General features: G+C 40.5%; 1 protein-coding gene across 3 annotated transcripts; it reads left to right on the top strand.

The window, feature by feature from the left end:
* Positions 1-86: 86 nt before the first annotated feature.
* Positions 87-24803, top strand: wnt2 (wingless-type MMTV integration site family member 2). Of its 3 annotated transcripts, XM_044356084.1 has the most exons (6): positions 87-1493; positions 2616-2655; positions 3718-3938; positions 8685-8962; positions 9206-9470; positions 21983-24803. In XM_044356084.1, exons 3-6 carry the CDS (start codon positions 3722-3724, stop codon positions 22186-22188), a joined length of 966 nt encoding a protein of 321 aa, XP_044212019.1. In that variant the 5' UTR covers positions 87-1493; positions 2616-2655; positions 3718-3721; the 3' UTR covers positions 22189-24803. The 3 variants fall into 3 exon arrangements, with proteins under 3 accessions (XP_044212019.1, XP_044212017.1, XP_044212018.1); XM_044356082.1 differs by having other exon boundaries at positions 87-2655; XM_044356083.1 differs by lacking the exon at positions 87-1493 and having other exon boundaries at positions 2565-3453.
* The last annotated feature ends 1515 nt before the right edge of the window (positions 24804-26318 follow it).

Raw genomic sequence — 26318 nt, 5'->3', positions numbered from 1 at the left:
TACAGTCAAACAAAGATTGAAATCCAGAAGTTTTTGTAGTTTTCATCGCCTGCAAAAAATGTTTTAATTCAGATTTTAATCTAGATGAAGGAAAAATATTGTATATAACAAATTTCAGGCTTTGAAGTAACAGACTTGAAGGAATAGTTAAACCTTTTGGGAAATGTGCCTTTTTGCTTTCTTTGAGAGTTAGACGAGAAGATGAATCAATCGCATGTCTGTGTTGAGTGTGGAGAACTGGAGGAAATTAGCGTAGCTTAGCATGAAGACTGGAAATAGGGGGAAAAGGCTAGCGTGGCTCTCTACAAAGTCAAAATCAGACAAACGAAACAAAACAACATGTAGTTTGTTTCATTTGTGCACAAACAGAAATGTAAATATGAAATATAAATTTAGTGGTTTTAGGGGGAGTTACATATTGTGACCATTTCTTGACCAACAACGGTTTATCAATCAGTCCAGCGGTTCTGTGCAGAGTCTCCAGCCACGGTGCAGGTTTCCTGATTTTGGCATCAAAACAAGCAGAATGATACCAAACCATGAAAACTCAATGTGAAGACATCAGTTCAGGAAGCTGCACACGATTCTGTTGTTTGTCAAGAAATAATTTTTGTGTACAGATTAAACATACAAGATACAACACATGGTAATTAGTCAGTTTTAGAGGTGCTTGTAGGTGTATTTTGGAACATTGGAAAAAAGCCAGGCGAGCTGTTTCCCCTGCTTCCAGTCTTCATGCTAAGCTATGCTAATCACCTCTTGGCTCAAGAGGCAAATATTGATCTTTTCATCTAACCGTTGGAGAAAAGAAGACAAATAAGTCCATTTCCCAAAATAATGAACTATTTCTTTAAGAAATTCAGGAAAACAGGGTAAATATTTCTTTTTCATTAGGTTGTGACCTTGGTAAAGGTCATATTGTCCAACCACTCATCATTTTAGCCATTCAAATTCATAGATAAGGTTTTGAAATAAGAGAGAAATTGTTAAAATCCTTGCTTGTTTGGCAGGTATCACTCAAGTAGTTTGAGTAAATGTATCTCAGCTGTACTTTTCATGCTGGGCAGGTAAACTGAAGTCAGTCTTTCCATAAAACGTGTAGTGAAATACAATGACCTGCCTTAATGCGCTTTGGTAAGGCAGTGAACAAATAACTCCAATTAAATTGGATTTGTATTACAGGCTTATTACAACTACTGCTGCTGCAAAAACAAAGTCGTGTTCAATGGGCTGAGAAGAGCAGAGAGAGCGCTCTAAATCTCCTTGTTGTTTTATGGTTTTCTTCCACGGGGATCATGGGAAAAATCCAATTTGCCCATTAATCTCATCTGGTCAGGGTCTCCGGACCTCCAGATTCACCCAAGCCAGATCAAAGATGGAGGAAATGCCGTGTGACAGTGGTACAGATTTCCCCGAGAGACTTCAAAAAGACTGTGATAGATAATCCAATTGAAATGGACACATCACCTTTAGGTGCTGCTTTGGGAGAATCGGTGCGTAATTTTCCTTTCCTTTTTTTTTTTTTCAACCACCATTCCTGAGTTGTTAGTTAGACTGAGTGGTGGTTTATATAAGGCTGTAAAATAACAATGCGTCATCAGAAATATTTGGCATCAGAGTGACAGTAGGGTATGGCACTTGGTTTCAAGAAGATCTAAATTCATTAAGAAGATAAAGGCCTTAATGAACAGGAAAGTTGCCGAATGTGTAAAATACAAAAGTAAATGCCCAGGTATGTGGGATATATTTGGTGATTGTTTAATTATGTATCATATCACCAAAAAAAATACCAGTCTCAGCGTCTAATGACCTACGGATCCACCGGAGTCCTGACAAATTCTACATATTTTGATCTTTTTGCGCAAGAAATGGATTTTTACGCACATGTCTTTTGTGCACAACATTAATTTGTGCGTAAAAGTTATAAAGATAAATCCTGTCACTTTTCGGGACTACACAGCTGATAATAAATATGGACCATTTCCTTCAAAAAAATTTGAATCTTAGCGGGGTTGTGCGGTTTTTCTGGTGACTGACATTGCCTGAGCTGGGTGAATCCTCCCACAGCCGGCTCATTCCCTGAACGCGTCGGTGCAGTTTGAGTGAAGAGCCCCATCAGCTTGGACCACATCTCAAGAGCTGCGGAGCTCCGGTCTGGACGCGGGCCAAGCCTGTCTGGTGTCAAACCAGCCTGAACAGATACTCTCAGACATCTCATTTCTTCACCTCATTCCTGAGATGGGACTCTGCCCACCCCTTGTGTAAAGCAATTTAAACCTGATAGCACATCATCTGCCTATCTCCACTGAAAATCTTTGCTGGACTATTAGACAGTCGGTCTTTACTTTTTCCTCATAAGCACTTTGCCACCGTGCAGAACCCGAGCCTGTCATGGCTTTTACGCGCAAACCTCCGTCTGCTAACTGTCTCGTGATGATATATTTTTTAATCTAAACTTTTATTTGGAGAATCAAATTCTGACTTATCTGTTCTTCTGATTTATTTAATTTTTTTTTTTTTCATCCGTGGAAATGCTCCGTCCAGATCCATAAAGGACTTAAGTTTGGTTAATATGAACTTATTGCCAAGTGGAATATGTTTTTATTTATCTGTAGCAATCTGCTGGCTGACGGCCGAGGTCGATGCGTCTTGGTGGTAAGTACCGCACACTTTTCCACATCTTTATTGAAATGCAATTGTAAAAAAGCTCGTGCGCTGAGTGCATGGCATTGTAATTAAACTGACATGTTTCAAGTTTATTGTTACTTCCGTAGTACACACTCGGCATACACGGGAGCGAAATATCGCTCTCCACAGTTCAACATATACAACACCACTAAAAAATCACTATAAGCAGATACACGCTGGTCTCCCGTGGTCTTGTCTTCGCGACGCGCAAAATGCGCTCCAATGAGGCTGTTAAACGTTTCTAGAGAGGAAAATAGTCCATGTGATTTCTCTAAAATGATACCGGGTATAGTTTCCCCTCTTGTGTTTGATTATAGTGAAATAAATATGTATAAAATGTCTAAATTACATTCAAAACGGTTTCATTACTGCTTTTTTTTTCTTTTGTGAGCGAGAAATTTCACAGAGATTAAGTGTCAAAATTCCCTCCATGGCTTTCATAATTGTATTTTTGCAGGTTGTTGAAGACTGAATATTTGGACAGATACCTTTCCAGAACAAAGTCATTTGATATCATTTAATTTCTCTTCATTTGCTGTTTTTCCCTCTTTAATCTTTAATATTTGCAAAAGGTTCTGTTTCCAACTTTGACATAAACTTTTCATACTTCCTATGATAGTGAGATGTTATTTGGACAGATAAGTTTCCTGACTGCTTTTTAAAAAATTTCTTGCCGCTCTGTTCTTTCTGTAATCATGTAAGAAAATCTCTGGAGCCTGCAAGTGTTCAAAGTCCCTACCAGTCTTTCATCACCTTGTTCTGCAGGTACATGGGAGTATGGACTGTAGATCTCAAGACCACACCTTTTTTTTGCTTTATTTTTACTTTTCTATTGGCGAACACAGACAGTTTGTTGAAGATAAGTGTCCACATTTCCTACAGGCATATATCAGGTTATTTGCAGGGATAGGTTCAGCATTTTCTTAATTCTCTCTCTCTGAGATCATTAAAAAAAAGTTCAAATTCTGTATCCGTCTTCCAGCCCCCCTTTTGTGCCACTTTCTAAAGTTTTCTTCCTCTGCTCTGCAGGTACATGGGCACCCTGGGATCCCAGGTGATGTGCGACAACATCCCTGGTCTGGTGAACAAGCAGCGCCAGCTGTGCCGCCAGCATCCCAAAGTGATGCAGGCCATCGGGGCCGGGATGAAGGACTGGATCTCCGAGTGCCAGCACCAGTTCCGCAACCACCGCTGGAACTGCAACACCACGGCCAGAGACCACAACCTGTTTGGACGCCTGCTGCTACGCAGTGAGTGGAGGGAACGTTAGAGCTCATTTAACTCGAGCATTAAAAAGTGCAATTTTAAACTAACGGAGGGTTTAAAAACCATCAGCAAGGGGCAGTCATCCTTCATCTGAAGGATTTGAAATCAAACCAGCATCCTGCCTGCTGTAGTGTCCCTTAGCAAGGCCCTGACCCTCTCAGCTCCAGAGCTGGTGTTCTATAGTTGACCTCTGACCCTCTGTAAGACAGGCTAGAGAGAAATGAAGGTTGAACAGGTTTGGGGGGTTTGAGGGATTAGTAAATAGAGACATTCATGGCTAATTTTTCTTGTAAGATGTTATAGTTGAGTCTGTTACTTGGACCAAATAAAATCTTGTCCATCTTAAATATCTGCTACACTTTGTCTCCGGGAATTACGTCTGCAGAGTCGGACATCAGATTAAAGTTTTATTAAATTAAACTATCACTTATCGTCTCCATATTTATATTGTGTATTCTCATATTGAGACATTGGGGTTCGTAGTCGTTATCTCTTAATAGATGAGAAGTGAAATTTTAACAAATCTAAAAAATAAACTATACTTGAAAATGTAAAGATTTTGTGGTAGGAAAACATCAAGAATCATTTGATTCGGGGGCATGAGGGCGACTTTTTAAACTTGATTTTGAATACTTTAGAAGCATATCAGTATTGAGATAACGCTGTGAACGCTGCCCCTGCAGTAAATGATATTAGATGCAGGGGTTAGGTACGCAAAGTGTTCGTAAAGCATCTTATTCATGATATGATGGCTTCAGGGACAGTCAGGTGCCTTAAACACACTGCACGACTAAGAATATAAAGTTAGTGACTAGATTGCCTGCTACAGTATCAGCTGGGTTGTGTTTCCAGGTCATTGTTTGCTGCCGGCACCTTTTTTTTTTTTTTTTTTTAGAAACGATTCGCCGCGTGATCGTGTGTATTACAGCACGCCGATCCGTCCGCAGTGACAAACATGTTTGACCATAAGCATCGACTTAATGCTGACAAATCCAAACAATTGCTCGGTTTTCAGAGTGTTGGGTAGATTTACTGCGACACCGAGGCTTTCTGGGAAATAGATGGGTCCCTTGCAGATATGTTCTTTTTCACAGAGGTTGGATCGCATTCCACACCTCGTCTCACTTTACAATTGTACATTTATCACGTCGGTGCAGTCGACTGGTTTCTCTGCCAGTTTGTTCCTGTGTTGGGGGCTACATATAACTCAGTACTTTAATATAATATAGTAATATTATGACTTGTGGTATACAGATTAAGAGCTGAGCCAATTTGTCGATGGATGGAAAATTAATTAGCCACAATTTTTGATAAAAACCAATAATTTAAGAACTTTTTTAAGCAAAGATGCAAGTGATTTGCAGGTTCCAGCAACTCAAATACTCTCTTTTATCTTATTATAAATCAATTATTATAATTCTTAATTTTCATTTTATGAATCGATTGATTGTTTTAGTGATGACTAAAAACAGAAGTTCAGTTTGATCATGATAATATTTGTGTTTTTGTTAGGTTCACTTAGCTACTGTCTCAGCTGATGATTCACTCTCCACTCAGCTTGTTTAAGAGAGAAACTCTTTCTAAATAAAAGTAACCCCACCACTTTCAAGATCCTCATCGGGTCGTTAGCACTGTTTATCTTCCCTGATCATTTGCAGAAGAAAAGACTTGATTTATTGACGAGTGAAGAGTAGATATAGGGCGGGGGGGCTGTGAGGGGGGGGGGGGGTTGTAGTGGAAAATAAATGTTATGAAGAGTGTGACAAACGACTCAGGCAGTAAAGTGCGATCAGCAGCGTCAGGGATTGAAATGATTAACAAGTAATGAGTAGCAATAAGCTGCCTGTCGCTGCCTGTGACAGATGTGAGCTCCGGACAGATGCATCCTGTCAAATTAGACGTGCCACTCTGTGTCTGAGCAGCTAAATTCAGTCATCTCCTTTGAGGACATGTTATAACAAGTCATAATCTTTTTTTTTTTTTTTTTTTTTTATTGCCACTGGAGGATCATCGGCAGCCTGATGTTCCTCTCCCATGCTCTGAGGTTTAACCTGCGAGGCGGATCCTTCGACTTAGTCCGTTTCATGTCGGGGCCTCTAATCAGCCGTGTGGTATTCAGACCTCCCAGTCGGGCCCCGGACGTGTCACACAGTATTATCACGGCACGCCGAGGCACCGTCAGAAGCTCCTTATTGTCAATGTCAGTGGGCTAATTTCAAACAATTACGCAGGAGTTTTGTCTCTCTGGTGTCGTGTTCTCTCAGCGTTCTCCTCATTAACCTTGTTAGGCACGCTCAACTTAGCTGCTGGACTGGGAGTGATCATGCATGTGTACACACACACACACACACACACACAGACACACTGAAGTCACTGTATGTATGTATGTGTGTGCTTGATTGGGCGTGATATCATTTGTAATTTTTGATACAAGAGTTTCAATACAGATACAAGAACGATTGTTTTTTGATACCTTACTTTGAGAAATAAACAGATTTCTCTGCAAATTGACAAAAGATGCTGAAGTTCTTAAATGTTTTTCAAGAACTTTGCCTTAATTAATAGTCTAATCTAATTTTGATTAGAATCAGGAACTGTCTGATCAATTAATGAGTAAACCAGACGTCCAATGGCAGCTTTTGGTTCTTGACAGTTTTGGGTTTTGGTTTTATGTGCACACCTTGGTTGGTAACAAAAAAGTATTGAGGTTCAATACCTGGCAGTATTGTTTGCATTAAAATGTCTCTGTCTAAAACAATTAATTGATTAATCACTTCAAACATTAATTGGATTTAATTTTATAAGTAATTTATCAATTACTTAATTTACCAATTTAAGATATATAATTATTATTATAAATTACAAAATACAAATACAAAAAATGTAATACAAAAGATAATTTAATTAATATGTCTTCTTTTGTCCTCCGTACTAAAACAACATGACATACATCTGACAGTTTGTCTGTAAACAGATGAACCAGTCGCTCTAAGAATGTTTGCTTCCGATACATGTGAACTCTGTATTATTAAACACACGTCATTACTACCTGTGTAATTACAGGTGACTAAAATATTAAAGACTATAACTGTGATGACAGATGATGTCATAACAGCGAGTGCCATACTTGATTGATGTTTAGTGTCAGATGGTAGGTATGGGCAGCTTGTATGTAGCCTGACAGGCTAAACGCAGGGCACAAATATCTCACATAATGCCTGTTGCTTTGAGCACATTGTCATAACTGAAAGTCACCTAGATTTGTCATTTTTATCAAGTCAAGAGTCTCTCCTCTTAAAGCTGCAGTACAGGACTTTTGTCTCCCCCTTCTGGCAGTGAAAGTAATTACAAAAACACTGTTGACACGTGCTTACATCATAGGCTCCGCCTTAAGCTACACCATAGCTGCTACTGTTGCGGCCGTGAAACAGTAGATAAATTGTTTTGAGTGTCACACAACCCCCGCAAAATGACTCATTTCACTATCAGAATTTGATGCGTTTGGTCTGATAACATTTGGAAAGTCTAGAAGAGCAGCAAGATTACTTTTTTCTTTTTTTTTTTTTTATCCCCATTCAAGTTAGCAGAGAGCTAACCGGAAGTTACCTGGCTCGGCTGGCAGAAGTCTGTAGTGCACATGCTCTTTCCATAGAGCATGCTCAGTATGCATTCATCTGGCCAGCGTGGGAATGTCAAACCCAACACCAGATTTAAAAAAACTCTGTATACTGTGAAATACAGAGAGATTTATCTGGGTTTAATCAGCATTGTGTGAACTCATTTTACAAGGGCTTGAATGTGACAGACGTTCATTTATAGGTGCAGGTTTATTTATGACAGCAGGACAATGAGAGTTCAGAGAGATTTGATGATTAATTCTGATTTAGATGACACGTTGGGCCATTATTTTCTATTTTATTTTATGGATGACATGATTCATGTGTTGAATGAGTAAAACATCAGCTCATGAAAATAACCCTTAGTTGCAGCCCTAAACATCAAACATTTAAAAATCCACCTATTTTATTGCTGTCACTGCATGGGCATGCTCTGTAGTGTCATGATGACTCGTAGGTGTGGTTAAACACACACACACACAAACACACACACACACTTACCCCGTCTCAACCTTTGATCCCTCTCAGATCTCTCATCAGTTACATGCAGAGGGAGATAAGGACTTTCTATCAGGGCATTGCTGGTAAATGTTAGCAGTTGGAGGTAGATGAAGCGTTTTTTATTTCATGCCTCGCACAAAATAAAAGCATCTTGCAGACAACAACAAACACGGGTCATACAGGTAGCAGCGGTGGCCAAACATTTTAAGGATCTTTCTGTTTATCGTGGCTTTATTTTGCCGTCAGGCAGCCTGTATCGGGAAACGCCAGGTTCAAGATCAATAAGAAGATAAAACTGTTATGTTTGATTTACATCAGTGGAGTTTATTGATGTAGAGAAGTGTACCAGCAACTGTGCTGATGGTTCTTTTGTCGTTGTTTTTTTTACTATTCTGAATGCTTTCTAGTGTTTGTACAAAGAATACGGTGTCGACGTCTGACCTCAGTATGTAGCTCTAGATTTGAATAGTTCCTGGGTTTGTATCTACAGTCTCTACAGTTTATTTAATAATTAATTATGTAGAATATGACATGAAAATCTAGAAAAAAAAACCTGGCTTTGTTTCAGGTGTGTGCTTCCACGACTCCCAACATTTCCTCTTCTCCTCTCAGGCAGCCGCGAAGTGGCCTTCGTCTACGCCATCTCCTCGGCCGGAGTGGTTTACACGCTGGCACGAGCCTGCAGCCAAGGCGAACTGGACTCCTGCTCGTGCGATCCCACTAAGAAGGGCTCGTCACGGGACGCCAAGGGCTCCTTCGACTGGGGCGGCTGCAGTGACCACGTGGAGCACGCCATGCGCTTCAGCCAGGCCTTCGTGGATGCCAAAGAGAGGAAGGAGAGGGACGCCCGGGCGCTCATGAACCTGCACAACAACCGAGCCGGCAGGAAGGTGAGGAGGCACCGAGCTGAGAGCTAAACACCTGTAGGAATGACTTGAGGGAATCAACTGGTGAACTGAAATGATTTGGAGATGGTATTATGTTCTGAAAGGCTGGTTCGGCTTTAAGATAACTTGTAATATGAACCTTTTATGTTACTTTATTTTATACGTTTTGCTTCCTAAACTATTTTATGTTACAGTTAAATCTACACGCAGTTTTGTCCTAATCCTACGTTCTATTTTCCTCTCCAGGCGGTGAAGCGCTTCATGACTCTGGAGTGTAAATGTCACGGTGTGAGCGGGTCGTGCAGCGTCAGGACCTGCTGGCTGGCCATGGCCGACTTCAGACGCACCGGCGAGCACCTTCGCAAGAGGTACAACGGTGCGGTGCAGGTCGCCGTTAACCAGTACGGCACCGGGTTCACTGCTGCGCACTCACACTTCAAACGACCTAGCAAGAACGACCTGGTGTACTTGGAGGACTCGCCAGACTACTGCATACGCGACCACGAGTCAGGTAAACAACCTTTAGTCTTTTTCAAGCTTTAACATACCACAGGATCTGATAAGAGGATCACTTGTGCTGACTGGATTAAGACGTCTAACTTTAAATACTCAACTCCCAGCAAGCACTGATTTGTTGATTTAGTCTGGATTAAAGAACTGAATTTTTGGCCACTTGGGGGTAAACATAAAAGTTGTGAACACGAGATTGACATATCATCACTGTTTAAGTTGATATGTTGATCTGGTTTGCAAACAGTTGCTTATGTCCACATCTGGCAGTTACTGAGCTACATTATCATTCATTTGGAGTCGTGCTTCTGTCCACCTGGTGAATTTAAGTGCAGTATTCACTCTCTTCTAGCTCTGTTTTTACTCTTTACCAACTCCTGAGGGAAATATCTGTCTCTTTAGCTGCTAAATGCTCCACTATGTTCACCAGCTAGTCTACAGCTAACTGTGTCTGTTTGCCGTTTTGTGTTGAGCAGGTAGCGTACAGTGGCTTTTTAGAGCTTTTTCTCTGAAAACAGCTGCTTACTTCTGCAGAAAACAACACCATGAGAGTGCTGAGAGTGAACCAAAACAGTAAAGTTGCAGCCGGACAGCTAAACAATGAGCTGAAACTCACTATAAAGCTCCGTAAAGCCAAGGGGAGCTTCAGAGTAATTCTCTATAGGTTCGAGTGATGCCTCTCACATCAAACACTATCATTTGATATAAAAAATATCCATTTTATCCATTTTAAATCAGGTCCAAACTACACTCTGAAATGTTGTCCTTTAAATGCTCCTGAAACAACCATAATATGTAACCAGGACATATAGAAACTTTCACTTTTCAACCAAACCTTGCCTGGTGTTAACCTCAACGTCTAGATTGCTTTTGGTCTCTTGGTTAAAGGTCTGAGATTTTACACGCCATTTGGTTTCCGCCTGAGTTGAAATAGGATTACAGTATTCTCTCACCAGGCCAAATGAACCAAGGCAAAAAAAGTGAACGCTTCAGAGTTCAAGTGAACCACTTCAACAAACACGGTTGGTTGGTGTGAACATGCCTACAAAGGAGTGTGAACAGATTTGTCATGAGGGTTATCAAATACTTGATCACAGATGTTTGCTTGAATTACACCTCCAATACCTCCAGCAGGTTCAACTTTCTTGGCATCTCAAACCTGCCCAACTTTTACTTTGGCTTTTCACCGACATGCGACAGAACTGGTTCCAATATGATTTATCAACTTTCAGTGTTTCTGTGTTTCAGTGCCAAATAGGTTCAGAGTCAAAGGGGCTTAATTTATTATTTTTTTCATATTTTGTTTTATCTAATTCCAATAGGGATAAATAAGATCTTGAAAGATAATTCCCCCAAACTGTCCTAAATGTAAAAGCAAAGAAGGAACATTTATGCTCATCTTTTTTGGCAGTGTGAAAAATGTAGTAGTTTTTGGAAAAACTACAGTATTCATGCTTTCACTTAATCAGTGTAAGATACTGAGGTCAAGGCAAAGCAAGTTTATTTGTACAGCACATTTCAACAACAGGGCAATTTAAAGTGCTTTATATAAAACATTAAAAGCATTAAGACAAAGTGCAAAAGAAACACATTATAAAAGGGCATTTAAACATAATTTAAAATAGTTATTGAAGAGTTAAGAGAATAGAAAATAATAAGCTAAAATTGGATAAGACAGATACAATTTGAGGATAAAAGTTACAGTGCAGGGCAAGAAATTAATCAAAAGCCTCAAATTTGGTTTAATAAAAGGAAGCCGCAAACAGCAAAGTCTTCAGCCTTGATATAAAAGAACTGAGAGTTGAAGCAGACCTGCAGTTTTCCAGGAGTTTGTTCCAGATATGTGGAGCATAAAAACTGAACGCTGCTTTTTCATGTTTAGTTTTTACTCTGGGGACAGAAAGCAGGTCTGTCCCCAGACCACCTGAGAGGTCTGGATGGTTCATAATGTAGCAGCAGATCAGAAATGTATTTTGGTCCTAAACCATTCAGTGGTTTATAAACCAACAGCAGTATTTTAAAACCAGTTCTTTGTCAGACAGGAAGCCAGTGTAAAGATCTGAGAACTGGAGTTATATGATCTACTTTCTGGGTCTTAGTGAGGACTCAAGCAGCAGCGTTCTGAATCAGCTGCAGCTGTCTGATTGATTCCTTAGGGAGACCTGTGAAGACAGCGTTAAAGTAGTAAAGCCTACTAGAGATAAATGCATGGACAAGTTTTTCCAAATCCTGCTGAGACATAAGACCTTTAATTCTTGATATATTCTTCAGGTGATAGTAGGTTGACGTTGTAGTTGTGTTAATGTGGCTGTTGAAATTCAGGTCTGAGTCCATGACTACACCAAGATTTCTGGCTTGGTTTGTGGTTTTTAACATTATTGATTGAAGCTAAGTGCTGACTTTTAAATGTTCTTCCTTGGCTCCAAAAACAATTACTTCACTTTTATCTTCATTTAACTGAAGAAAATTCTGGCACATCCAATAGTTGATTTGTTCACTGCACTCACTCAGTGCTTGTGTTGGACCATAGTCCCCTGGTGATATGGTTATGTAAATTTGTGTGTCATCTGCATAATTATGATAACACATTTTGTTGTTTTCCATGATCTGAGCCAGTGAGAGCATGTAGATGTTGAACATAAGAGGCCCCAGAATGGAGCCTTGGGGAACTCTGCATGTCTTTTTTTTTTTTATCCGCTCAAATGTGTAATTACCTACAGACACAAAGTAGTTCCTGTCCTTTAAGTAGGATTCAAACCAGTTCAGTACTGTGCCAGAAAGTCCCACCTAGTTTTCCAGTTGGTCTTGTTATATGTTGTTGTCAACCGCAGCACTGAGAGCCAGTAATACTAAGACTGTAATTCTGCCACTGCATATGTTTTAGTGGATGGATAAAGTTGTGTCATGGTATTTGAATTGATTTTAAGTATAAAATTTCATTAATTTTGTCAATGAAGACGTAGGTAAATTCATCAATTCATATATATAGACTGATGACAAATTAAAGGAAAAACCGGTACAGGTCTGAATGCTAGACCCCTACAGGGAGGGGATCTGGTGGCTCTGTTGTGCTGTGGGGGGGCATTTTGCTGGCATGGTTTGGGTCCATTTGTCCCCTTAGAGGGAAGGGTCACTACAAATCAATACAAAGTTGTTCTGAGTGATCACCTTTATCCTATAATGAAACATTTCTATCCTGATGGGAGTGTTGTCTTCCAGGATGACAGTGCATAGGGGTCACTGAATGGTTTGATGAGTATGAAAATGATGTGAATCATATGCTATGGCCTTCGCATTTGGGGGGAGGGGTTGTATAGGATGTTGTAACTGTGACGATTGTGTCAAAACTAGCTGAGGACTTAGTAACTACTAATAGTTAGTAATAGTGGAAGTGGATGCTGAGGGGGGTTTAGGGGAGAGAAAATGGGAGTCCCAGCAGTGACCAGTTCTTTCATCTGGTCAGCGAACTCCAAGAGGGGGGACTAGGAGGAAAAGGTGACTGGAGAGGAGGGTGACCTGGATGTGGTTTGGGGGAGGGGGTGAAGAAGGTGAATCCCCACAGGCGGTTGTTGGTGAGGGGGGGTGGAGACTCCTCTTCCTCTTGGCTCTGATAACTCTCATGTTTAAAGCTGTCTTCAGACGGGGGCTGAGGTGGCTCTCTTTCAAGGTTTCTGCCGCATTGTGTTATGTCTTCTTGTTTTGATTCCTCTTGTCCTTGGCAGAGGGAACAGATGGGTGATGCAGGAAGTAAAATAGGTGAGAGATAAACAATTTTACTCCTGACTTGTTAAGGCAAAGTCTATCTGCCTTAAAAAGATGTCTGCAGTCCCAGAAAAAGTTGAAATTGTCAATAAAATGTGGTGAATGGACGGTACATGCAGTTAAGAGCCATGTGTTTAGTGCCAACAGTCTGCTGAACCTCTCAACTCCTTTTCTCACTGGCGGTAGAGGGCCACTGATAAACACCTCAGCAAGAGCTGACTGTGTTCAACAGATCAATAAAGTCTTGTTTCAGCACTTCAGATTGTTGTTTCACAACATCATTGGTCCCTATGTGCACCATGATGGTTTTCACAGTTGGATGTGCAGCCATGATACGCAGGATTCTCTCAGTCATGTCAGAGACCATGTCCTTTGGAAAGCAGAGTACTTTGGTGTTTTTACTGCACATGCTTCTTACATCCTTTTACAGCAAAGTCACCCACAATCAGAGTTTAAGTCCCAGTCGTTAGCTTTCCCTGTAGCCTCTTACTTTGTGATTTACTCTCAGTCCTTACCCTGCTGTGTGAAGACGAGAGGTTATCCAGGTCATCAGACGGAGATCCAGGGTCCTGCAGCAGTGGAGCAAATCTGTTCTCCAGTTGTACACTCGGTTGTTGGGGAGGTTTGTTGCTAATTCTCCCTTTCGCAGCTGTCCACGGCTGTGTCCTACTAAGAACAGGGGTTGAAGAGGCGCTCTGCCTGGATGATAACGCAGGCCAGCCTGTTGCATCACAAACCTCAGGACGCTGGGCTCTGCCTGTTACTCGTCCTCCCATTTCCCAGTAAAATGATTTATACTTAGGCTTTGCACCAAGAAGAGTTCCAGGGAGGACTATCACTTGTAGATTTATTACCCGGCACACAGCCCTCCTGTTTCTTGGTAGTCTTGTCGGTGGTAATGAGCCGTGTGTTAGCATGATCTTGTCCACTGTTTTGAGTCCATGGTAAAGTGGTGTCCTTCCCACATAGTCCATTCACTTCTACGTTCACTTCTAACCGGTGAATTTTGGTTTCCAGCGCTGCGATATTCCGTAGAAGTTTGTGGAAGTCGTCGATGGAGAAGGGAGGCATCTTGCTGCTAATCAGCTTTAGCTAAGTATCACATTCCCAGTCACTGCAGTACAGGCTTGTGCTATCGGTAGGCCACGCTCACGTTGTACTGAGGAGGTCATAAAAATGTTGAAATATGGCAATAGCCTACTATAGCTACAAAGAATTACAGTCCCAGTGATTTATAAGTATCCAGCAGCCGCTGCTTGTAATTTCTCGCAGAAAAAAAAAAAACACGAATATCATCAGAAGAATGCAAGCAGAGGCGAGAGCGAGCAGCAAAGCGTCTGCACTGTAAGAAAGCAGGAAGCCGTTCTCGCCTCGAGCCGTTCTCGTAGCCAATATTCAACTGTGTCTTTTAACCTCCAAGCCTGATCTCTTTCTAGATCTTTCACAGAAAATACAGGATACAAAATTTTGATTGTTCACTTTGCAAAGAAATGTATCAATGTATCATGATCAAGTATCACAATTATTACCATTAGAGAAGTTTTATTAGTCATTTTGGGACATTTTGTAAAACCTTTAGTCATGAGGACTTTTCATTATCCATGTACATATTTCTTCTTTGTTGTTTTTTGAAAGAATGAAATGAATGAGTGTTGCTGACTATTTGGGAATCTTGCAAGCTGTATGTTGGCGTCTTTGTCTCAGACATAGAGAGATGACGCTGCCTTGCTTTTTGTTTGTTTGGGGGGGGGGGGGTGGGGGGGGGTTTGTGTGTGCGAGTGGATTTGTATGGAGGTTTTGATTTGTGTCTCTTGACATGTGAAGGGTAAAAGTGTGACCTATTGACAATAAAGCAAAAAAAAAAAAGGGGGGAGAAGATGGAAAAGAATTTAAATGTCATCCGTAGCCGAAGCCAACACAATTCACCTCCCAGCTCGAAGGCTGCTGTTGTTTACAGCATTAGACTAAAGCACTGGTAGACTTTCAACAGCAGCTCATAACAGTCAGGGCTTTCTGTCAGTCATTACTAATTACTTTCCGACATTATTACCTATTATTCACCGAGGAGTGTTATCTCATTTAGAGCTGCAATGATTAGTTGCTTAGAAAACTAATCGCCGACTATTTTGACAAGTCTGGTTCCAGCTTTTTAAATGTGAATATTTTCTGGTTTCTTCAGTCTTCTATGACAGTAAACTAAATATCAAACACATTTTATTAAAAGAATAAAATACATTAAGAGGATGAAGATTTGTTTCTGAGCTATTCTGATATACAATATCAACTGTGACCTGTAGGGTGAAACAGTTGATAGACTGTCGGTCGGAACAATACAAGACATTTAAAACCGTCATCTTTAGGCTTTGGGAAACAGACATTTTATAGACTAAATGACTAATCGCTTAATTTAGAAAATGTTCTGACAGATTAATTGTGTGTGTGTGTAAGTGAGCTTCTGTTTAACAACTGGATTGTGATTGGTCCAGCTCTTTCTGTTGTCTTAGCTTTTTGCGTTTTCAGCGATGTATCAAACTGAGCTACTAACATCAAACAGTAGAAGTGATCCTGCAGCTCCGATACCAGTCTGTAAAACTCTCCCCGCTCTTTACACTTTCTTCTCTCGTCAGTAGTGACAGAATCATTATAGCTTGAGCGCTGTACAGAGGGGGGGGGGGTTGGATTTGTCTACGATTAAATAACACGCAATAAATTATATATGTAAGTCTCAGAACAAGACAGTGAGTGTGAGAATGAAAATGTTTGTGTATGAAAACTGTGTGTGAGAAAGAAAAGATGAAGAAAAGGTGCATGAGAGTGTGTGTGTGTGTGCGTGTGTGTGTGTGTGTGTGTTCCAGTGGAGGTGGATGCCTCTCAGGCAGCAGATGATCCGTGGCGATCGGGTGTCAGCCAGTTTAAGACCCATTACACACTTCTGTAGGCTGAAACCTTAGAGCACCACACATCACTATAAATCACCACCAATGAAAACACACACACACACACACACACACACACACACACTTACACTCGAGGGTATGCTTGCCCAGCAAGGTGAGGCATATTTCGGGGGGGTAGGTAGGATCACACGATACAATACAACACAAACGCACACACATTGGCAGTTTACAGTGTGTCCTGCGCATATGTGAGACGCTTGTCTGTGGTCTAATGTCGACTTTTTCCTTCTGACTACAGTGAAATGTCTTTTTGAAACTCCAGTAATCAGTAAAAGCCTCCAGACAGCACAAACATTGTGCTGCCTGACTGAAAGTTCCGCGTTGGCTAACATATAATAAACATACAATAACCCTCTGTCAGTTCAAACATCATGTTTATTGTCATTTTCCCAGAAGAACTTTGTGCCACCAACATTTTTAGTAGAGGCACCGAAATTCTAAGGTCAAAAAGTTATTTTTTTGGATGAACTAAAGCTCAGAAACTAGATTGATGAATAGAGTCGACCACAGAAAATAACACAGCAACTATTTTAGCTTTTATCAGGCAAGAAAGCCAAACATTTCCTGGCTTCAGTATCTCAGATGTTTGTCTTCAGGTTCTTGACTGTTGATTTGGACAAAACAAATCAGAACAGGACTCCGGTGACTCGTGTTGTGCATCAGAGCTAAAAATCATAGTTGTATTTGTGAACTTGACCGTATTATCTTCTGATTACGGCTACAGCTAGCGATTATCTTCATTATCAATTAATCTGTTGACTATTTTCTCGATTGGTCGTCTATAAAATGTCAGAAAATTGTGAAAAATGCTGATCACTGTCTCCAGAATTTCATCTTTTTGTCCCAAACAAAAGTCCACAACCCAAAGATATTTAGTTTATGATCATTAAAGACTAAATAAACTGGAAAATATTCACATTTGACAAACTGGAATCAGAGAATTTGGACAAAAAACAACGATTAATTCATCATCAAAACTGTTTCTGTCGCTCGACTGATCGATCAATCGACTAATCGTCACGGCTTCACTTCTGCTGTCTTCTCAGCATCACTAACTTAATGTCACATCAGGTTCACGTTGTGTGTCTTTAATCCAACAAGTCAAGGTTTCAGTGTCTCACTCGAGGACTTTTTCGGAGTCAAAGGACACGTTTGATGTTGTAGAGAATCAAACCTGGGAGCTTTCAGTCACAGGACAGTCTGTCACGACATGCATTCTGTGTGCAGTTCGAATTTTCAGGCACCGTCATGGTCTTTAAGGTACTGAGAGAGTTTTATGACCTTTTAAGAGTCAATTAAACCTGCTCAGATATATTCAGAAGACACATGGTTTTCATTCGGAGTCTAGATGTCGGATAAAATAGTTTATTCATTTGACAACACTAGAGTAAACTGCCCTGTCAGTCAAAACTAGACAATTGTGACTTTTGCAACCCTAAAAATTCACTTTATATTGTACTTGAACGCAGCTCATCACTCCAGCTGACGCTTGATATTGTGCTTTTTATTCTAGCTGCACAGTGCATATCCTCATTTTCTTGTATTACTTAATTTAAGCAACATTCGATCCCTGTTTGCAACCGAGCTAAAGTATATCTAAAGTATTTTAACTTTTCAACAAAACTGAGCAGTTTCAACCTTTTTGAGAGATCCTTTGATCTCTACTGAAATCATTTTCTGTCTAACCTCTTGATGGACCTCTGGAGGTCTCAGGGCCCCTTTTGGGAACAAGTAGAGGCTTCCCAGCAGACATGAAGGCGTTATGGGTTGTGTACATGTAAGCAGGAAGAGGTAACACACACACACACACACACACACACACACACAGGGTCTCATGAGAACTTTACTTGCTCCCTCTCTATGGACCGGCTCCTCTGGGACACACACAGAGTCAGACATGTAAACCGGCTCTGGATGGTGACACATAACTGTATGTTGAATCACCGTCAGACGCACAAACACACGATACAAACAAGCTCCCATGAAGCTCAATCATTCTGGAGAAACACACACACACTTTGAGCGATCGACTCTCTTTTCTCTCTCTCTCTCCCCTATCTCACACACACACACACACATTGAGAAAGCACTTAAAGACATGCAAACTTGCCCTCAATCATTCTGGAAACACACACACTGAATCCATTCTCACAGACAGATGGAGACACACGCACACACACACACACACACACACACACACACACACTCGCAGGCTCAGAGCCCACAGAGATAGTGAGACGGCCCCTCTGTGCCTCTTTAAAGTGTGAAATCAATTTCCCTCGGCCCCGGGGAGGCTCAGGTGCTAAACTCATCTCTCGGCGCCCCCTCATCTTAATTCAATAAGCAGACGCACAGAGAGAGAGAGAGACAGAGAGAGAGAGAGAGAGAGGGCTGCGAGGAAGACTCTGGCCGTGATGTCACCCCTAGCATCGCGGCATACCTCGGATGACAGGCGGGCACGCTGCCAGAGAGGGGGCGGGGCTTCGGGTCATGCCCAGACATATTACCTGGCGAGGGAGAGACGGTGCAGAGACGGTGCACACACACACACACACCGAGCGAAGCAGAATGTAAACATTAGCAAATTCCAGAACAATGTTCAAGACGGTTCTTGAAGCCAGTTCATAATTTTTTTTTTCGAAACCTTTATTTATACAGGAGAAGTCATCTGAACACACACACACACACACACACACACATGTTCTCCTTCAGTAACACTTTGTGCCTCACAGTCAGACAGTAACAGTCAAGTCACACCTGCACCGTCCTCTGCTGTCTCAACAACATCTGCACCACAGCAGCCCAGAGGTTTAAAACACTCCAGGACGAGTTTAATCAAGTTTTATAATTCAAACATCTTCAAGATGATAACAAAAACTAGAAAAGGCAACAAAGTGAGATAAGAGAGTTATGAGGCTGCAAGGGTTTTCATCTGTCAAGTCTATCATAACATTTTTCAAATTCATTGTTTAATCAATTAATTACCCATCGTTGTCAGACTTAACACTTAAAAACCAAGACATATGACGTTTACACTTGTATAAAAAAAGAGAAAAATAGTAAATCTTTTCATTTGAGCAGCTGGTTACAGATTTTTTGCGTAATAAATGACTTAAACAATTAAATGATCGTCAATATTGTGGTGGACTGGGGCGTGTAGATGGTCTGCAACTCTCTACAACTTGAATTTTGAACACTACAGAAAACAAACAGCTGGAAATCAACACATCCATTGTTACAGCTTCTACTGGATGGTATTCACTAGCTAGCTGCGTAGTCGCTAACTAGCTGCGATCACTCGTCAAAACAATATCACGTCATAAACGGCTGCACCGGAGCTCGTAATAACACAACAAGTCTCTGAAGCTGCAGATTTTAAGCAGATATGATCAGAGTATCTGGGCTCCATCACAGCTACAGGGGCTTGAAGTGTAACAATACACTGTCAGTGTCGGTAGTCGTGTCAGAGAGGTGCTGAATCGTGTTTTTGTTCTAATCACAGAATGATTCATTCTTAAACTCGACACAACAAGTTGCGTTTTTTTTTTTTCCCGCTGATCACGGAATAATTATCTGGAAATCTTGACGCGATAACCCAAACTGTCTTTGTTATGATCATTAGATCAAAACATGTGGTAAATATCTGTAACGAGGGGACGCGCAACATCTGTTCAGGCTGCTCATGTTTGACATGAGCAGATAACACATTGATATTATTGCTGAAAAAGTCCCAGTAACCCCAGTAAACATTCCTGTGGATGACTGGAGCATCTCTGACAGACTGATACACAACAACAGCAACAGCTGCAACTGACAATTATTTTCTCAATTGACTGATCAATCATTTGGTCCATAAAATGTCAGAAAACAGTGGAAAATGTCTGTCGCAGTTTCCCACAGTCTGAGGTGATGTCATTGGTGGCTTCAATTAGCTTTTTTTTTTTTTTTTGGTCCAAAATCCAAAAATATTACATTTGCACTATTATAAGACATGGAAAAGCTGCACATTCTCACATTTTAAGAAACTGGACCCATTAAAAGTTTATATGACCCATTTAAATTTCTATGATGGATGATTTAAACGATGAATGATTGTCAAAATAGTTGCTGATTTCTGTCAAACAACTTATTATTTTAGCTTTCTTTCTTTCTCTCTTTCTTTCTTAGGATCCTCAGTATGGTTATATAAAAGGTTGTTTTTTTTAAGATCAGAGATAGTTCTTATATGATGACAAGAAAACATCAAATGACCTCTGCAGGCTTCTGTAGTTTTATGATGAATTAAGATGCAGCAGTTCCCTCCTGCACAGCTCACACCTGAAACAGACGTCTGAGTGTGTCTGTGGAGACACAAGGTGTGTGTGTGTGTGTGTGTGTGTGTGTGTGGGCGAGATTCAGTAGAAAAAGCGAGATTGTGTGTTATCAGTGAGGCCAGTCTACCTATAAAGTGTATGAGGAGATTGTGTGTGTGTGTGTGTGTGTGTGTGTGTGTGTGTGTGTGTCGGCGATGAATGTCTCCTATAAAATGAACAGCTGATGAAGAGTGGGAGTGCAGGCTGACGGCTCCTATCATCAATCTCTCATCTCTCCTTCGTCCAGCGTTCATCATCTTACCCTCCTCCTCCTCCTCCTCCTCCCCCCCTCCACCTCTGTCTCATCTTCAGTGCACTGCCAGCGTTATACTGTTCTCCCATTGGCTCCTGATAACCAATTAAACTCCTCAGATTGGCGAGTCACATTCCTGTAAAGCCTAATGATGCTATAAACCGTTTTATGTATAAAATGCCTCTAAATTATACTGTAACAGTGACTCTCTCACATTGTTTTAGTCCGGAATAATTATCAGTGTAGGCGTCAAACTGTTCCACTAATTCATCTCATTTCGGAAGGAAAACACTGAAATGTGTTTTTTTTGCATTTAGTAAACAAATGTAACGTCGGTTCAGTCGGTGCAGCGAAGCGGGAAATGAACGGCGAGATAAATCCTGCTGCTGCAGTAAAAGTGATTTAACCTCAAGAAGCAATTAAGTTCATCTGATCTCAAACTGAGCGCAGTGTGTGGAAAACAGAAGCTTTGATTGCATAAGATGTTTACATTCTGTTGAACAAAGTGATCATAACGCTTTTGTTTTGAAGTCTCTGCTGAGACGATGTGAACAATGTTTTATTATTAAATTGTCTCTCTCACGTTATTTATTATCATTATTCTCCACCTTACATCACCCTCGGATCACTCAAGTATGCATGAGGTTGGCAGGTTTGAGTTTATATGTGTGTGTGTGTGTGTGGGGAAATGGCACATGCATGGTTTTTGTGCACATTGAAGTTCACCTACATCACAATAAAAAGCATGTTATCCCATTAATACTCCCACTGGTGCTCAGCCATGCAGACAGTTTTAGTTTTATTCCTCCAGATTGATGCTGAGATTCGTTGATTTGATTGAATTTCATTGAAAAAACGACATTTAAAAAAAGTTATCAGGGACAGATGAAGTGTTCTGTTGACTCTGGTTGATCATCAGACTTTTCTACAGTCAGTTTTATTATTGATAAGTTTCTGTTGAGTTTTTATAATGTAGTTTTCCAGCTTTGAGTACAACAAACAAAACTCTCTACTCACCTGTCTTGTATTGGACTGATGGCAGAAATCTGAAAAGCAGATCAAATCTAACAATCTGTAGATGCTGTTAGAGGTGAGTCTGGAGATAGTTGTGATTTTGGTGAATTGACCCTTTAATTTTCAACTCAAAACCTCTCTCTCTCTCTCTCTCTCTCTCTCTCTCTCTCTCCAGGGTCGATGGGGACGGGCGGGCGGGTGTGTAACCGGACGTCTCGCGGCGTGGACGGATGCGAGGTGATGTGCTGCGGTCGAGGTTACGACACGTCGCGGGTCAGCCGGACCACCAAGTGCGAATGCAAGTTCCACTGGTGCTGCGCCGTGCACTGCCGCGACTGCCACCAGCAGGTCGACGTGCACACCTGTAAGGGCCAGACGTGACATCACCGCGCACCGCCGACCAACCGACCGCTCAACGTTTAAACCAGCGGTTACGCTGCGTGACAAAACTACTGCTTCTGTACTGGTTCTCAACTGGTCTGTACATGTTTACCATCAGTCCACCGAGCTGTAAGTGATGATCTAAAGGATGTTTCGACTCCGTCTTTGGTGCTAATCACCTGTTCCTTCAGCAACTGTCCTTCCCAAAGATCACCTGTCAATCTGACAGCACGTAGTCGGGTTTTTTGTTGAAGTTTCTGTAGGAAGCGCTCCTTTCTTTGTTCGGCCATGTTGTCTCTTTACTGCTTGTGCTCAGCTGCTTTTCTTCCTTTTATTCCAAACAACAGAAGAAGGTAAAAACACATCACTCGCGCTCTTGAAATAGCTTCCAGACTTCAGATTATTAGAGCAGAAAATATAGAAGCTTTCATCAGCTGGTTTTAGGTTAAATAATTAACAGTAGTGAGCTGTACATGTATTTTAAAAAATATATCAATCAACACACAAACTAATTCATACAAACGTCTATTTTCTACACAGAAACCTGCTTTTTAAAAAAGGCAGACAGGCTCAGTGAGTTTATAAAAGTTCCCTCCGGATGAGATTTCCTTTCATTTTTTTTATCTTAAAACCCACTTCAGACTCCCGCTGAACTCACCCCGCCAAAAATAATCTAGTGAACTACTGCTAATCTGACAGGAGATACACTGATAAAGTATCTTAAATTATCTAATCTGTTGTACTGTCGTCAAATCTGTCAGCAGGGAGAAAGATCTCGTCTTGTATCCAGTGCAGCGTGAGAGTTTCATACCGTTAAAACAGTTGAACGAAAAGCAGAAGTTAAACTCATAAAAGACTGTAAATCTGGTCGGACATCATTGGTTTGGCAGATTTTCAGCTTGTTTTGTTGACTGTAGGGGGTTTTCCATTTATAACGGCACCTTCCATAAATCCTAAATTCATTTCACCTGTCTACCAAGCTTTTTTTTTCCCCAGCAACCTGTTCACAAACATCAAGTTCTCTGATATCGTCCGACATATGTTTTCAATTTCACAGCGTGACATGATTTGAACTCCTCACGAAAGCGAATAGATTAGTTTTTTTTTGTCACGTCGGTGGTCTGAAGGAGCAGAATTTTTTTTGCACACCTGCAGTCAAACAGGTGCGTCGGAGAAAAGACGGTGTGCAGAGAATAATAGAACAAAGAACTCCTGCACGCTGTCTTCTGTGCTCGCAATTAAAGGAGGTTTATTGGGAACGTTTTCGGTGCACAGACTGGAAATCTGATCGGAAATCACCTGATGAAAGTCTGTGTACTGAAACGTTCCCAATAAGTAATTCTCATTGCAAGTACAGAAGAAAAAAATATATATATATATATATATATTTTTGGCAGGCATAAAAGCAATTATTTTCTTCATAACTTCTGCTTCTCAGTAATTTACAAGTAAATTGGATCATCGCTTTTATCTCATGAAACCGGCTTTTAACGTATAAACTAATTTTCACGTTCAGTGGGCTTCAGGTTCTCCACAAGGGGGAGCTGTTCAGTCAGTTCAACCTGCAGGTGTGGACTCGATGGTGTCGCCTCCTACAGGCAGAAAAAAGTAGCTTCAACACTTGTTAGAATTACAGGCAATTAGCGTTGAATAACGGGGGGATTTTGTAGCCGTGCTAGCAGCTTGACTCAAGTTACGGCAAAATCAGTCGGTCTGAAATATCTCAACAACTATTGGATGGATTTGCCATCATGCAGCCAGTATAAACAGCTGTTTATGTTACAAACAGACCTGAGATGATTACTGACAAACCGGGGGAGTGTGTTAATTAAAGAAAGGCTCATATGTTCAGAGTAAACGTTTCTTTTTCAATTAACAATAAAATAACCTGCACTCAGCAGATAATAGAAATCTATATGTTTATGGGTTAGAAGGGGTTCAAACTATAAAACTCACCTGCAGGTGGCACAAGTGTTAAAAATTTCACCAGCTGTAGGAGACGCGAACGTGTCAGCGGCTCGTTTGTTGTCGACGCTGCAGCTGCTTTTACTTTACTTACCTGTAGGTGGCGCAGGTCGCTCTGCAGTCGGGTGACATCAGCTGCAGCTGGTTTTAAATCCACTTGTCTTCTAAACTGTCGCTGTAAATTAAAAGCTTCTAAATTAACTAACAGAGTTAAAGTAAAGTCAGTAAATTTGGACGTTGTGACCTTTTAAATTTCCAGCTTTGCATTTTAAAATCTGCTCGTCACACATGCAAACAATCAGAGAGATGGCTTCAGATTCACTGGTTAATTTTCGCTTCCTTAATCAGCACATTATTATGTCTGAGTTATGTAAGAGTTAGACATTTAGTTCACACTCATTTCAAGTTAAACACCCACTTTTCACCAGTACAAACTGCTGTTCTGTCTCATCCGAAGGTGTAAATCTTCTGTTATTCATCCTGTCATTTCATTGTATTTATTTACTCTCAAGTGTGTAAAAATGTCTGAAGTGTATTTGTGAAGAGACGAGTGTTTCAGGATGACCTGAGTCTGTAAGTTGCACCTGAACGATCTGACGTAAAAACACCACCTGAACATCTGCACTCAGAAATAAATGACTTCACTAAAACCACCGTGCATCAATATTTAAAACACACACACACAAAAAAAAGTCACATTGGTTGTTTTAAACACTCTGCAGAGTTCAGAATATGCATTAAACCAGAGAGGGGTTTGTTTGTTTGTTTGTTTGTTTGTTTATGTAAATATGTGGTTGTGTAAATTAAAAATCAGATGTATAGTGTATTAACTGTGTAACCGATAATTAACACACTTCATTTCCTCCCGCTGTGCCAGCCAATCACAGAACAGCATTTACTGTAGACGACCTTAAGCAGCTCATCACTAATCACAGCGGGTACACAAACAAGTTTAGCATCTGTTTAAAGTCAAATCAGGTTTATTACAACTCGAGTCTTATTTTTTTTTGTTCTTTTCAGTAATAATAACGTTGTTCTCACCAACTAATTTCATGGAAAAGCTGAAAACATCACGTAACTGCTCGTGTTTGTTGCAGCGTCGTGTTTACATGAACTATTAACCTGGTGAGAACAGATTACTGTAGGAATGATGGTCAAAACCACGTAAATAAGACACAAGTTATAATAATCCAGTTAAATATTTCTTTTACTACAAATCATGTATACTTCACTTTTTTTTTTTTTGCGTATGCAGGCTGTAAGTTTTAGATTTGTGGATGTATTTAAGCAACTGTCCGGACTGCTTTCATTCATTTCTGTACAGCATGAAAACATCAAGTCTGCTTTTATTTGTTCCACTTATTTGATGGCGTAATTATTAGAGCTGCAACAATTAGTCAGTTGATTGGTTGATGGACAGAAAGTTAATCTGCAATTATTCTGATAATCAAATGCATTTTTTAAGCAAACATGCCAAACATTTGTTGGGTTTAGCTTCTCAAATGTGCTGATTTGATGCTTTTATTTGTCATACGTGATCGTAAACTGAATATATTTTGGTTGTGACTGTTGTTCGGACAAAATAAGAACCGTAAATCTTCACTTTTGGAAATTATAACAGGCATTTTCACTATTTTCTGACATTTTACGGACAAAACAATTAATCGAGAAAACAATCGTTAGTTGCAGCCCTGATAATGACGATGTCCTTTAACTGCAGATATATTTGAAAAGTCTATGGTGTGATACATCACAACAATAAAGCAGCTTTGACAACAATAAACGCAGACTTGATGTTCAATATGATGGATTACACAACTCAAGTTAAAAAAAAAAATGTGTATGAGATGAGTAGAAACTGATGGATCATAACAGCAGGAAAATGTTGAGAAGTGTACATGTTTTGTAGTAAACAAAACCCACTGGTATGCTCCTTTCAAAGAAATCATAATATAATAATCAGTGGAGATTTTTAATAAAGTAGTTGCTGTTTCCGTCAGCATCAGTTTAATGAAGCATTAAAATCAGCATCTGGAAAAACTTCTTCTTCTACCTGTGGATCGAGACGTTAGTTTGAGGATGAAAACACAAGTGAGGAGTTCAAATAATTCCTCCTCAAATAAACAATAAAAACCTACCGGGTTGTGTTTTGTGGTTTTAAAAAC

Source organism: Thunnus albacares, chromosome 7 (genome assembly GCF_914725855.1).
Source record: "Thunnus albacares chromosome 7, fThuAlb1.1, whole genome shotgun sequence".
Lineage (NCBI taxonomy): Eukaryota > Metazoa > Chordata > Actinopteri > Scombriformes > Scombridae > Thunnus > Thunnus albacares.
Note: the sequence above shows the minus strand (reverse complement) of the source record. Positions and strands in the feature narration are given on the sequence as shown.